We start from the raw sequence: 12,558 nt of genomic DNA on the forward strand, positions 1-12,558 counted from the left end.
GCCTGATCGGAGAAGTATTTCTCCAGGGCCCGGCTGCCCGTTTCACACCCCTGCCCTCCTGAGCAGAGGGAGGCTGCGTGGATTTAAAGGAAGCAATCTGGTCATACTGACAAAAGCTTTATCTCCACTGCTTCCTCCCAATCAAATGCCTCGCCCACCATGATTAAGGGGTGACACTTTTGACAGAATAAGGCTGCCCAATATCATTAAGGAGGTATTCACGCCTCAGCTGGGGGGGGGGGGGTGGCCCAAACGAATCCACCTTCCCATACGGTGCTCTAAGACCTGCATTCAGGTAGTGACATGTCACCTTCCACAACAATAGGGTGTTAACGAGGCCTGGTTGAATCTTACTTCCTTTCTGCTTCCCCCATCACCGAAGCTTTCTTGCAGCGATCTCTCACCAACTTTGGACCCCACGCACCTGCTTTAGAAGCCTTCAAAGAATTAGCGGGGCACAATGCCAAAGACTCGTTTTCCTGGCCAGACTACTAGGAGGGGGAAAGAGGAAGACTGCTCTTCTGGAACTCACGTTCCTTAGGACTGTGTGTAGACGGCAAGGGTTCTGCAATGCTATCGCTGAAGTCACCACAGGGACACTGAATCCTGAAATGCTTGTCAAGTCTCCCTTCGTGGGGTTCTCCATTTTATGGGCATTTCTCATTAACCTTCTGGCAGTTCTGAGCAGAAGGCAGCAAGAATTTACACCCACTCATCAACAAGATTCCCTTGGCCAGCGTGACCTGCTCTAAAGATGATGGCTGACTTCCCAAAAAAATCTTCAGGTTCGGCACTAAAACAATTATTCCCTTCCGAAACTCTTCTGAACGACCGGCAACCACCCAAACACCCAGATGAACAATGGCTGTGCTGACCCTCTAAAACAACTTTCCCTCTACCAAACTTTCTGGAGAATCACTTATGCAATGAAAAGTGCCACTTTGCATATTATTTAGCCAGTGTTCAAATCACAAAGGCAAAAAACTATTTTTTTTAAAAAATCTAGCTGACAAGAATTCATACAGAGAAGAGAAACCACCAGCAAGATGTTTAAAAGGATGTGGCTTGTTAGTATGAGGAAACTAACAAATTTTGGAAGAGCAGAGAGGCTTCAAAAGAAGATCTCTCCTGGTACAGAAGGAGGCAGAGTGAAGGTTGAGTGCATACTCTTGGGGATGGGGAAAGCCCCTTTGGCTAGGGTCAGGAGACGGCAGGAATACAGATGCCGGGAATGATAACTGACCAATCTCAATATGGTCTCAAAAGAATATTAAAAAAATGAACTTTTTGAACAAAAGAGTCTCTTGTCTTCATGCTGTGGTGGGGAGTCTTCGGCATAGAAAACTGAGGCAGGCCACTACATCACAAACAAGAGACTAATATTCAAGATGGGGCCGATAAAGGGGGGGGGTACGCAGGCAGAAGGGGGTGATTGCAGTGAGTTCTCAAAATGGCACTAATTGTGTAATTTAGTCACCCTTCAAAAGTAGGAAAAGTTATTTTGCATTCACTGTCTTGGAAATCCTGAGACTTTCTGGAGGTTAAGTTTAAGAGGAAAGTGGGTTTCTCGCCATTTGAAAAAGCAGTCCAGGGAACCCCCCCTCCCCGGAACCAGCGATATTACATCAGGTGCCAACGGACTCCAACAGACACGATCACTTTCAGAGCCATGTCTCACAAGCACCAGGCACAGAGAGGACCGGGCTAACGGCCTGTTTCAAAGAAAGGTTTTCCACTGGAGTCTCATGGACAGAGTGCTTCTGCAATGGCCGGGTGTGTTGCATATCAGAACGGAGGCTTCTTTTGAGGAATCGATGGCCTGTGGTCCCTTGTGCTCGGAGTCAGAAAGGAAACAAGATCCCAGGGGGAAAGGCAGGCGTTCGGCTGAAATAATTGCTCCAGACCCCAATTACCATGGAAGTGTTTCGCCAGAGTGACGAAAATTCGGCTCCCCCCCCCCCGTGCAAGACTGGTACGGATGCCCATTCTGTACGAGAAGAAGACAAGCAGGGTCAAACACGCTGATGCGTCACTGGCTGTCACCCCAAACGCCTTCTGAAATCCTGTGCAAAGAAGGGGAGGGTTAGCGCCGCTTCCTCAGGCGAGTCACGGAGCTAAGGAATAAGGAGGAAAGCACCAATCCGTGAGTCCGGCCCCGATGGCATATTCACTGCAAGATAAAGCCCGGGTTGGGTGGGAGGCGAGGCGGCGGTCTTTGGGGCAGCGCTGGAGGGAACTGTGACGCAAACGGAGTCGGATATCCCGGTGGCGGCATCATAGGAGGGACTCCCGTTCGTGGGGGAAGCAGAGGGTACGGACTGCTCTGATAGGGGGCAGCCGGTCCAGCATTCATCGCTGCTGTGAATGGGGTCGGAAAGCGTCCGGCTGGGACCGCCGACGCCGGAGGTGGCGGCGGTGGATTGCGACGAGGCATAACGGACGGAGGGGTATTCGCCTCCAGAGTCTGAAGCGCCGGTGGGGTTTCGGTGGCTCTCGGCTGAGGCGGTGCCGCCAGGGGGAGTCTCGGCCCCTTCAGCACCATCTCCTGGAGTTTTTCGATTTTTACACGCCGCAGGTGGGCCAGTTTCCTTTGGCTCTGGTATTCGTCGATGAAGGCGTCCAGCGGCACTTCGCCATCCAGAAACTTCTCGGCCATGTTCTGTCAGAGAGGGGAAGAATTATTAGGAGGTGCCACTCTCAGCAAGTTCCGATCGGAGTCTAGCATTCCCTGGCTGTTAACCCGGACTGACGGGATGCACCAAGGGGGCCCTGATCCTGCGCACGGCTCAGCCTGCAGCAGCACAAGCAGTGTCTGCATGGTCAAGGGCACGGGGCCTCTATTTGGGAAGCCAAGGTTGGTTCATCCAATCCTTTTTTTAACCCTTCCTCCAAAGAGCTCAGGCAGACAGGGTGGCCTGTACCGTTTTACCCTTCCGTCCTCCAATGGTATGGTTTTATCGGCCACAGCCTTAAACCTAGCCAAGTTAATATTTTTTTCTAATCTCCCATTCCCCTTCTAAGACCACTCTAATTATAAAATGTTTATTCATTTTTATTTTGTGCTGAATTAGAAGAGAAGGAGAAATTGGATTTCTACCCCGCCCTTCACTACCCGAAGGAGTCTCAGAGTAGCTCACCATCTCCTTTCCCTTCCCCTCCCCATGACAGACACCCTGTGAGGTAGGTGGGGCTGAGAGAGCTCTTTCGAGGACTGCTCCTGAGAGAACAACTCCGAGAGAACTTGTGACTGACCCAAGGTCACACCGGCAGCTGCATGTAGTGAAGTGGGGAATCAAACCTGGTTCTCCCAGATTAGAGTCCGCGCTCCTAACCACGACACCAAACTGGCTCTACTAAAGATAAGAGGCCAAGGCTTGTTTTACACTCAAAACAACCCTGTGAGGTAGACTGGGCTAAGAGAGTGACACCCAGCAAGCTTCTGTGGGAGGGGAGGGAACTGGACCAGACTCTCCCAGATCCCAGGCTGTCCCTCCTTACCACCATGCCACACTGGGCCTGGCCCTCTCCCAGCATATTCTGCACTCAGAGCAGCAGCAGCAGCAGCAGCTGCTTCCCTGGGCATCAGGCAGGGGCCTCACTCTTGCACTCTCTCGGCCTGACTACCAGGGATCCTTTCACTGGATAGACCAGAGACTAAACTTTAAATAAATGGGGCTGCGGTGGTTCAGTGGGAGACCCGAGTGTGCCGCATGACAGAGTGAGCTCCCGTCTCTGGCCCCAGCTCCTGCCAACCTAGCAGTTCGAAAGCCAGAAATTGCAAGTAGATACAGAGGTACCACTTCGGTGGGAAGGTAACAGCGTTCCGTGCACCTTGGTGTTTAGTCATGCCGGCCACATGACCACAGAGACATCTTCGGACAGCGCTGGCTCTTGAAACGGAGATGAGCACCGCAACCCTAGAGTCGGATTCGACTGGCTTTCAAGCAAGAGAAACCTTTACCTTAAACTTTAAATGAGCTGCTTGAAAAGCATATTGCTCTAATGCTAATGTACCGGGGTCACCACCATGCCTGCATTCAAGCGCACTGTAAAACCAGAGGAAAAGAGCAAGAGTCCAGCAGTGTCTTAAAGACTAACAAAATTTGTGGCAGGGTAGCTTTTGGAAGTCGCTGCTCAGTTGCAGTGACTCATGAAAGCTCCTTCCCTGCCACAAATTTTGCCAGTCTTTAAGGCACTGCTGGACTCTTGCTTAGTGAGCAAAAATTCGACTTTTGTGAGCTACGAGCATTAAAGTTGTGAGTGGGCGATTTGGCTGCTGCATAAATTAGTTTGCTCTGGAGCTATCCCTTCCTGGGCGAAGACAAAAATGTGTGAGCCGGAGGCTGAAAAACTGTGAGCGTGCTCACACTAACTCAGCCTAGAGGGAACAGTGGTGGCCACCCATCTTGTAAGGCCAAAAACAACTGCTTAGGGCACGTCACCAGCAGGGTCAGGTTGGTGCTCCACTGTCTACTGGAGACAGGAATGTGCCATGACATCATTTTCCACACAGCCGGCCAAGTTGTTCACAGGGCTGCCTGGCCACAGGCTACGCCAACCCGGGGAAATATTTGACAGGGAACTCCTCCGGCAAACCTCCAGAAATTCACTGCAGAGCAGGAAGTCGGGGCTTTTCAGGCTGGCTTGGGGCTGCTGCAGCGACCGGTTTCAAAACGTCAACGGCAGTCAAATGGGCATCCCAGCACAAGTCAGGGCACCGGGCGGTCTCCTACCACTTCACTCCATGAACGGCAGCACAATCCTCTGGCCCGAAGAGCCCCCGGGGCCAGCGCAAGAGCCCATTTCACCAGCAACATGGGGGCACCTGGGTCAGGGGAGGTTCCTTGCACCGGAGGAAAGTTGCCACCCACTAGCGGAGCAGTAAAACAAAACCCACATTCTACACAAAATCCTCCCAACTCCAACGTGTGAACCTAGAATAAGCTGTGTACATCAGGCAAACAGGGGTGAGGATATGCACTTGAGTATTAGTATTATTTATTTATTATTTGTATTTATACCCCGCCCTCCATGCGGGCAAGCTCAGGGCGGCTTACAGAGGTCGGTACAATGTACCTAGACAACATAAAACTTTAAAACATTTTGAAACAGCTTAAAACATTCTTACAAAGTTATCATTCCTTCGTGACCGAGGGAAGAAAACTTTGTTGGGGGCTTGAGCGGCTGATCATCTTGATGGGATTTTATGCTCTAACTGTAAACCACCACCACCACTCCAAGATACGATAAGAACATAAGAGAAGCCAAAGTTGGATCAGGCCAATGGCCCATCCAGTCCAACACTCTGTGTCACTCAGTGGCCAAAAATACCAGGTGCCATCAGGAGGTCCAGCAGTGGGGCCAGGACATTAGAAGCCATCCCACTGTTGTCCCCCCCACCCAAGTACCAAGAATACAGAGCTTCACTTGCCCTGGACCAAGAATTCCTATCTATACCACTTTTAACTTTAAAAGGGGTAACGTCTCTGATATGAAGGGACATGTGAGGAAGAAACAAAAGAAAAGTAGAAAGGGTCAAAACCATTGGGGAAGCTTGGAAACTATTTAAAACTACAATTCTAGAAGCTCAGAAAAATTTATATACCATAGCTTAGGAAAGGCACAAATAGGTATAGAAAAAAGCCTGCATGGTTAACAAACAAAGTAATGGAAGCTGGAAAAGGTACAAAGGATTCCTTTAAGCGGTGGAAAGCTAGTCTCAAGTGAGGCTGATAAAAGGGAATATGAGGAGCATATAGCAAAAAATGTAAAGACCAACAATAAAACTTTCTTCAAGTACATTAGAAGCAGGAAACCAGCCAGGGAGGCAGTGGGGCCCTTGGATGACCAAGGGGTAAAAGGAGCACTGAAGGATGATAGGGAAATGGCTGAGAAGCTGAATGCATTTTTTGCCTCTGTCTTCACTGTGGAAGATGAGACGTGCTTGCCCACTCCAGAACCACTGATTTCACGAGGGGTGTTGAAAGACCTGAGTCAGATTGAGGTGACGAGAGAGGAGGTCCTAAAACTGATAGACAACTTAAAAACTGATAAATCACCAGGCCCGGATGGCATACATCTGAGAGTTCTGAAAGAACTCAGATGCAAACTTGTGGATCTCCTGACAAAAATAAGTAAACTTTCATTAAGACCGGCCTCCATTCCTGAGGACTGGAAGGTAGCTAATGTCACTCCCATCTTTAAAAAGGGTTCCAGAGGAGATCCGGGAAATTACAGGCCAGTCAGTCTGACATCGATACCGGGTAAGATATTGTTTACCTTGACTTCCAGAAAGCTTTTGATAAAGTTCCTCATCAAAGGCTCCTAAGTAAGCTCAAAAATCATGGGATAGAAGGACAAGTCCTTTTATGGATCAAAAACTGGCTAATTAATAGAAAACAGAGAGTGAGTATAAATGGGCAGTTCTCTCAGTGGAGGGGGGTAAGCAGTGGGGTACCGCAGGGATCAGTACTTGGTCCACTGCTTTTTAACTTGTTCATTAATGATTTGGAGTTGGGAGTAAGCAGTGAAGTGGCTAAATCTGCGGATGATACGAAGTTGTTCAGGGTGATGAGAACAAGGGAGGATTGTGAAGCTCTCCATGGTCGAGGATGGGCGAGTGGGCGTCAACGTGGCAAATGGGGTTCAATGTGGCCAAGTGCAAGGTGATGCACATTGGAGCCAAAAATCCTAACTATAAATACACGTTGATGGGGTCCGAACTGGCAGAGACTGACCAAGAGAGATATCTTGGAGTCGTAGTAGATAACTCACTGAAAATGTCGAGACAGTGTGTGACAGCAATAAAGAAGGCCAATGCTATGCTGGGGATTATTAGGAAGGGTATTGAAAACAGATCAGCCAATATCATAATGCCCCTATATAAATCAATGGAGCGACCTCATTTGGAATACCGTGTGCAGTTCTGGTCACCACACCTTAAAAAGGATATTATAGCTTTCAAAAAAGTGCAGAAAGGGGCAACTAGAATGTTAAAAGGGTTGGAACACTTTCCTATGAAGAAAGGTTAAAGAGCTTGGGGCTCTTTAGCTTGGAGAAACGACAGCTGAGGGGTGACATGATCGAGGTTTATAAGATTATGCATGGGATAGAACAGGTCGAGAAAGAGGTACTTTCCTCCCTTTCTCACAATACAAGAACTCGTGGGCACTCCATGAAATTGCTGAGTGGTCGGGTTAGAACGGATAAAAGGAAGTCCTTCTTCGCCCAAAGAGTGATTGAGACATGGAATTCACTGCCACAGGAGGGGGTGGCAGATGTGTCCCACCTCTCGGTCCAGGGCAAGTGAAGCTCTGTATTCTTGGTGCTTGGGGGGGTGGGGACGACAATAGGGGAAGGGCTCCTGGTGTCCTGGCCCCACTGTTGGACCTCCTGATGGCCCCTGGTATTTTTGGCCACTGTGGGACAGAGTGTTGGACTGGATGGGCCATTGGCCTGATCCAACCTTGGCTTCCCTTATAGCCACTGATGGACCACTGCTCATATGTTTATCCAATGATGACAGCGAACACCACAAACCAAGATGAACAATCAAGTGTGCATATCATTATCCTACACAATTTATTCGGGTGCCAGAATTAGGGCTCAAACACACACACACACGTTTTCTCTCTCCCCCCCCTTCTCTCTCTTTTGCTTTCCCTTGGGAATCTTTCCCTCAGAGATTTCTCTCTCTGCAGTGCTCGATTTTTCCCATGTGAGGTTTGTGTTTTGTTTTTAAAAAGCTTTAGGTCTTTTCAAGTTTGGGGGTGAAGATGACACAGGGCTCCCTGCGGCTCCTCCGCCCGCTACCCCAAAAGGAAGTCTCCGCCAGGCGCTTTCTGACTAAAGCCTTCGGCAAGCACTGCCTACAAGTTTGGAAATATTTCAGCAACTGCAAACAGATTTGTTTAAAAATCTGAGATTCTCAGGATGCGGAGCATTGAGCACATGAGCAGCCCTGAGCACCAGCAGCCCATGCTTCACGTGCACAAACACGAGAAATACTGATAACAACATATACTGTGCTCCTGCCAACATGTTGCTGGCAAGCTCAAGTGGAGGGAATGTGCTAACTTGTGGCCGTGATTAGGAGGAGGCTGAAATGGGGAAGAGCCCCCCCCCCGAGCCCCAGAGACAGAAAGGGTGACTGAGCCCACGCACTGCCACCCAGTTCCTCAAGGTAACCCAGGCCGGGGAAGGAAGGAAGGAAGGAAGGAAGGAAGGAAGGAAGGAAGGAAGGAAGGAAGGAACCCGAAGCAGGATGTAAAGAGGGGCAACAGAAGGCTCTGCCTTGACTGCCCTGATGGCCGTCTGGTGGAGGAGACGGTTTTTATGGCTTTATTCCTGATCAGTTTACACTGCCGTTTTTATCGTACTGTAGATAAATAGGTACCCCTTCGGTGGGAAGGTAACAGTGTTCCGTGCGCCTTGGTGTTTAGTCATGTCGGCCACATGACCACGGAAACGTCTTCGGACAGCGCTGGCTCTTCAGCTTTGAAACGGAGATGAGCACCGCAACCCTAGAGTCGGATTCGACTGGCTTTCGAGCTAGGGAAACCTTTACCTTTACTTAGTCAGGCAAAGTCTCCGGAGAGGGCAGCATACAAGTCTTCTAAATTAACCAAGCAGCTGGCTCTCATTGAGCCATCCTGAATTTTGCTCTCCTGTCCGAGCCACAGGTCTGAACCCGGGATTCAGCAGGGCTCAAGGAGAGACCGATAATCCTCCCCCCCCCCCGAGCTGTTGCTCAAACTCTCCTGGGACCAGCGGGCGTGTGCAGGCAAGCAGGAGACCTCTGTGGGTTAGCGAAATGCTTTGTTTTTATCTACAGATCTTTTCGGCAGAAGCGCTGCAGCTTGTGACAAGAGCTCAGAGGAAGCACCAATGTCAGCAGTTCAAATCCCGCAGGTTTCTCCCTCCTACCTCCGTGTCTTCTTCGATCTTTGCCCCTTCTGTCTGAAGAAGCGCCAGCAGGGTTTCCAGGGAAGCGTTACTAGATTGTCTGTCTGTAAAACGGAGCAAAAGCAGCAAGGGCCACAAATCAGAACACAGCTCTTAAGAGCAATACTAGTTAAGCTAAAACTCTGGTTATTTGCTTAACTTGAAGATTTGACTTTAGCAAGAGGGGTGATGGAAAATTTAAAAAAACACACTGCACAATTAGCCAAGCCCCTGGCAATGCTCCCTCCTCTAAGCGGTGGAGTCCTGTGAGCAAAAATTCTACTTTGTGAGCTACCAGCATTAGAGTTGCGAGTGAGCAATTTGGCTGGTGCATAAATTAGTTTGTTCCGGAGCCATCCTTCCTGAGCTGAGACCAAAATCTGTGAGCTGGAGGCTAAAACATTGTGAGCTAGCTCACACTAAATCAGCTTAGAGGGAGCCCTGACCACTAATAGTGTAAATCAGATGAACTTTCCACATTGCCATCTTTTCGATAAGGCACTGAGTTGAGGTCAGCAGGACACCCATGCAAAGGGCTGCAGGTCTCCCTCGCTGCCCCCGCTCCTGTGCAGCCATCACTGTCCCAACTGAGCTACCCCCAAAGCAGCTCCTCCCTCCAAGCTACCCCCACTTAGTTCTCTCTCCCTGTTTCCTTCTGCCCCCAAGTGAAGCCCTATCCCAGCTGGTTTTGCTCGGGGGGGGGGGGGATTTCAGAACTGCAAAACCAAGCAGCAAATGGCAACAGGGTAGGTGCGATCCCACCAATGATTAGCCGGCACATCTGCCCTATACATGCTAACATGGAAAGCCCCTTTGACCCAAGCACACTTGAGTTTCCAGCTTAAACTGGAAACGTTTCACCTCCGTTTGAGTGGGCTGCTAGCAAGTGAATCGCTACGCAGCGCTAAGAAAGTGGTTAATTGCAATGAAGCTGCTAGGTGAAGAGAAGAGGAGGAGATTGGATTCATACCCCGCCCTTCACTACCCAAAGGTATCTCAAGAGCGGCTTACAAACTCCTTTCCCTTCCCCTCCCCACAACAGACACCCCGTGAGCAACGCTCCCTCTAAGCTGTGGAGTCTTGTGAGCAAATTTTCTACTTTGTGAGCTACTGGCATTAAAGTTGTGAGCGAGTGGTTTGGCTACTGCATAAGTTAGTTTGCCCTGGAGCCATCCTTCCTGAGCGAAGACAAAAATGTGTGAGTCAGAGGCTAAAAAACTGTGAGCTAGCTCACACCAACTCAGCTTAGAGGGAACATTGCCTGTGGGGTAGGTGGGGCTGAAAGAGCTCTTGACAGAAACTGCTCTTTTTCAAGGACAGCTCTTATCAGAACCACGGCTTGCCCAAGGTCATCCAGCCAGGTGCAAGTGGAGGAGTGGGGAATCAAACCCGGTTCTCCCAGATTAGAGTCTGCGCACTTAACCACTACACCAAACTGCCTCGGGCAAGCTAATACACCCCTTGGTCCTGCCTCTCATCTAAAATACAGGGATACCACCCCAGACCTGCCTCGGGGACAAACTACACCGTCAGGTTTTTTTAGTTTTTATTAATGTGTTGGGCCAAATTCCCTGGAGCCACACAGCAGCTGCGGGGAATGGCTATTAAAAAATAAAGCACTCATGCTCTGACTGCCGCTGCGCAGGGAGAGGGGGCTCCTGCCTTCTCCCCCAAGCCATTTCCCTGCATAGAAACAGCATTATCCTTGTGTGGGGGGAGGGGGTTACTTCCAATGCTCCCTTCTAAGCTGCGGAGTCTTGTCAGCTACTGGCATTAAAGTGAGCGATTTGGCTACAGCATGAATTAGTTTGCTCTGGAGCCCTCCTTCCTGTGCTAAGACAAAAATGTGCGAGCCGGAGGCTAAAGAACTGTGAGCTGGCTACCACTAACTCGGCTTAGAGGGAACACTGCTTACGTCCCAATTTTGGTTGCTCCATGTGCACAGAATATTCCAGATGGAACAGCAAGACAGGGAAATAATTGCTCTCCTCCCCCCCCCCCCAGCTAGGGGGGGGACCCACCCACCCCGCCGCCGCCCAGCTATGTTCCAAGCCCTTCTGGGATCTCCCTTATTTTTAAAAAGCCGCCACCTGCAGCTGTGGTGTGACTGTAGGGAACCCAGACCCAGCTCTTTAAAAAGCCGAATGTTCAGTTTGGCCCTTACACTCCTCACTATATGCTCTATTGTCCGCTTTACAACACTCTAAGACATAATTTTTTAGCAGGAATTGTATTAGGTCTGCAAGCACTCCGAGAAACTGAGAAGACTGTGTGCCTGTTGTCAGATAATGATGCTTATCTATCCCATAGAGTTTCCCTGTCTACTTTAGCAGCATCTAAGACTAGATCTAAGGGGCAGGCTACTTGAGGGTGATCAAACCTGTTTTACCTTTTTACCACGGACCAGTAGTTAATTTTAACCCGGTCACTAAGGTTGTATTTTAACGTTTTATGAATGCTCTGCTGTATTTTGTAACGGCCAATGGCTAAATACAATAAATTACTTGAGTACTTGAGCAGTCGTAAGAATTACTAAAACGAAGTGCTTTGAACATTCCACAGTGCTATCCAAATGCTAAAATGTACTACTGCTGCCACTGAAGCCATGACTGTTTAGAAGGCTGGAGAACTGAGCTCCGCTCTTTCACCACCAACTTTGTGAAAAAGTCTGGCAGTCTCCGGGGATAAGATGGACAGCATACGGGACACATCTGCTTCGAACAGTTTTTATGTCTCAAATATAAACAGCGTCGGTTTTTCACCCTCAACAGCCTGTAATGTAAGCATTTTTAGAAACAGTGCCTTGAATGTACTTAGCACTCAGACGTGCGATATCTGACATTCTGCTGTTCTGTTGGATGCTTCAGAGAGAAAGACACAGAAAGGGGAGGATTCGGCACGGAAGCAGCATTACCTAGCTTGGTTTTCTTAATCTGATAAGCCTCAAAAAGAACGTGCAGCTCCTGGTACTTTTGTGTCAACGCAGCTTTCAAAGAATCCAACTTTGGCTGGTACAGGAGGTTGCCCTCGGCAAGGCTACGATTGCTGGCGAGGGTCATGTCCTTGCTAAGCTGGACGTTTTGGGCCTGTAAAAGAAAAATGCAGAGTTGCGTGAGCACGTCCATGATTTCTGTTTGGAGCAGACACTGGAGTCTGAAGCACCTCCCAAGCTCCGACAGCATCAGTGTCCAGTCTCTGATTTAGGACAACATTTCAGATAGTGTGCAAACTCCATGGGGTCTTCAAATTACCATCAGCCTCAGACTAAACAGGAAACACAGTGTGTGGTCATAATCTCTGGATATGACTGAATATCTTTGCATGCAGTCTTCTCCAGAGAAGGTTCTGCCCAGAAGGGAGAAGAGGAAAAGATTGGATTCACTACCCGAAGGAGTCTCAGAGCGGCTTACAATGTCCTTTTCCTTCCCCTCCCCACAACAGACACCCTGTGAGGCAGGCGGGGCTGAGAGAGCTCTTGACAGAAACTGCTCTTTTTCAAAGCTCTGAAAGAACTTGTGACTGACCTAAGGCCACACCAGCAGCTGCATGTGCAGGAGTGGGGAATCTCCCGGATTAGATTCCACACTTTTAACTACTCCACCAAACTGGCTCTCT

At 49.3% G+C, this 12,558-nt stretch overlaps 1 protein-coding gene across 1 annotated transcript in view; it reads right to left on the minus strand.

The window, feature by feature from the left end:
- Positions 1–1,967: 1,967 nt before the first annotated feature.
- VPS37B (vacuolar protein sorting 37 homolog B (S. cerevisiae)) overlaps positions 1,968–12,558 on the minus strand; it is a 32,423-nt gene continuing 21,832 nt past the window's right edge. The window contains exons 2-4 of the mRNA XM_015417711.1: positions 11,858–12,029; positions 8,926–9,008; positions 1,968–2,659 (exon numbers count right to left, since the gene is read on the minus strand). Coding sequence (XP_015273197.1) covers positions 2,168–2,659; positions 8,926–9,008; positions 11,858–12,029 — 747 coding nt within the window. The 3' untranslated portion in view covers positions 1,968–2,167. The remainder of the gene's footprint in view (positions 2,660–8,925; positions 9,009–11,857; positions 12,030–12,558) is intronic.

This window comes from Gekko japonicus, unplaced genomic scaffold (genome assembly GCF_001447785.1).
Source record: "Gekko japonicus isolate JY-2015 unplaced genomic scaffold, Gekko_japonicus_V1.1 scaffold64, whole genome shotgun sequence".
Taxonomy (NCBI): Eukaryota; Metazoa; Chordata; class Lepidosauria; order Squamata; family Gekkonidae; genus Gekko; species Gekko japonicus.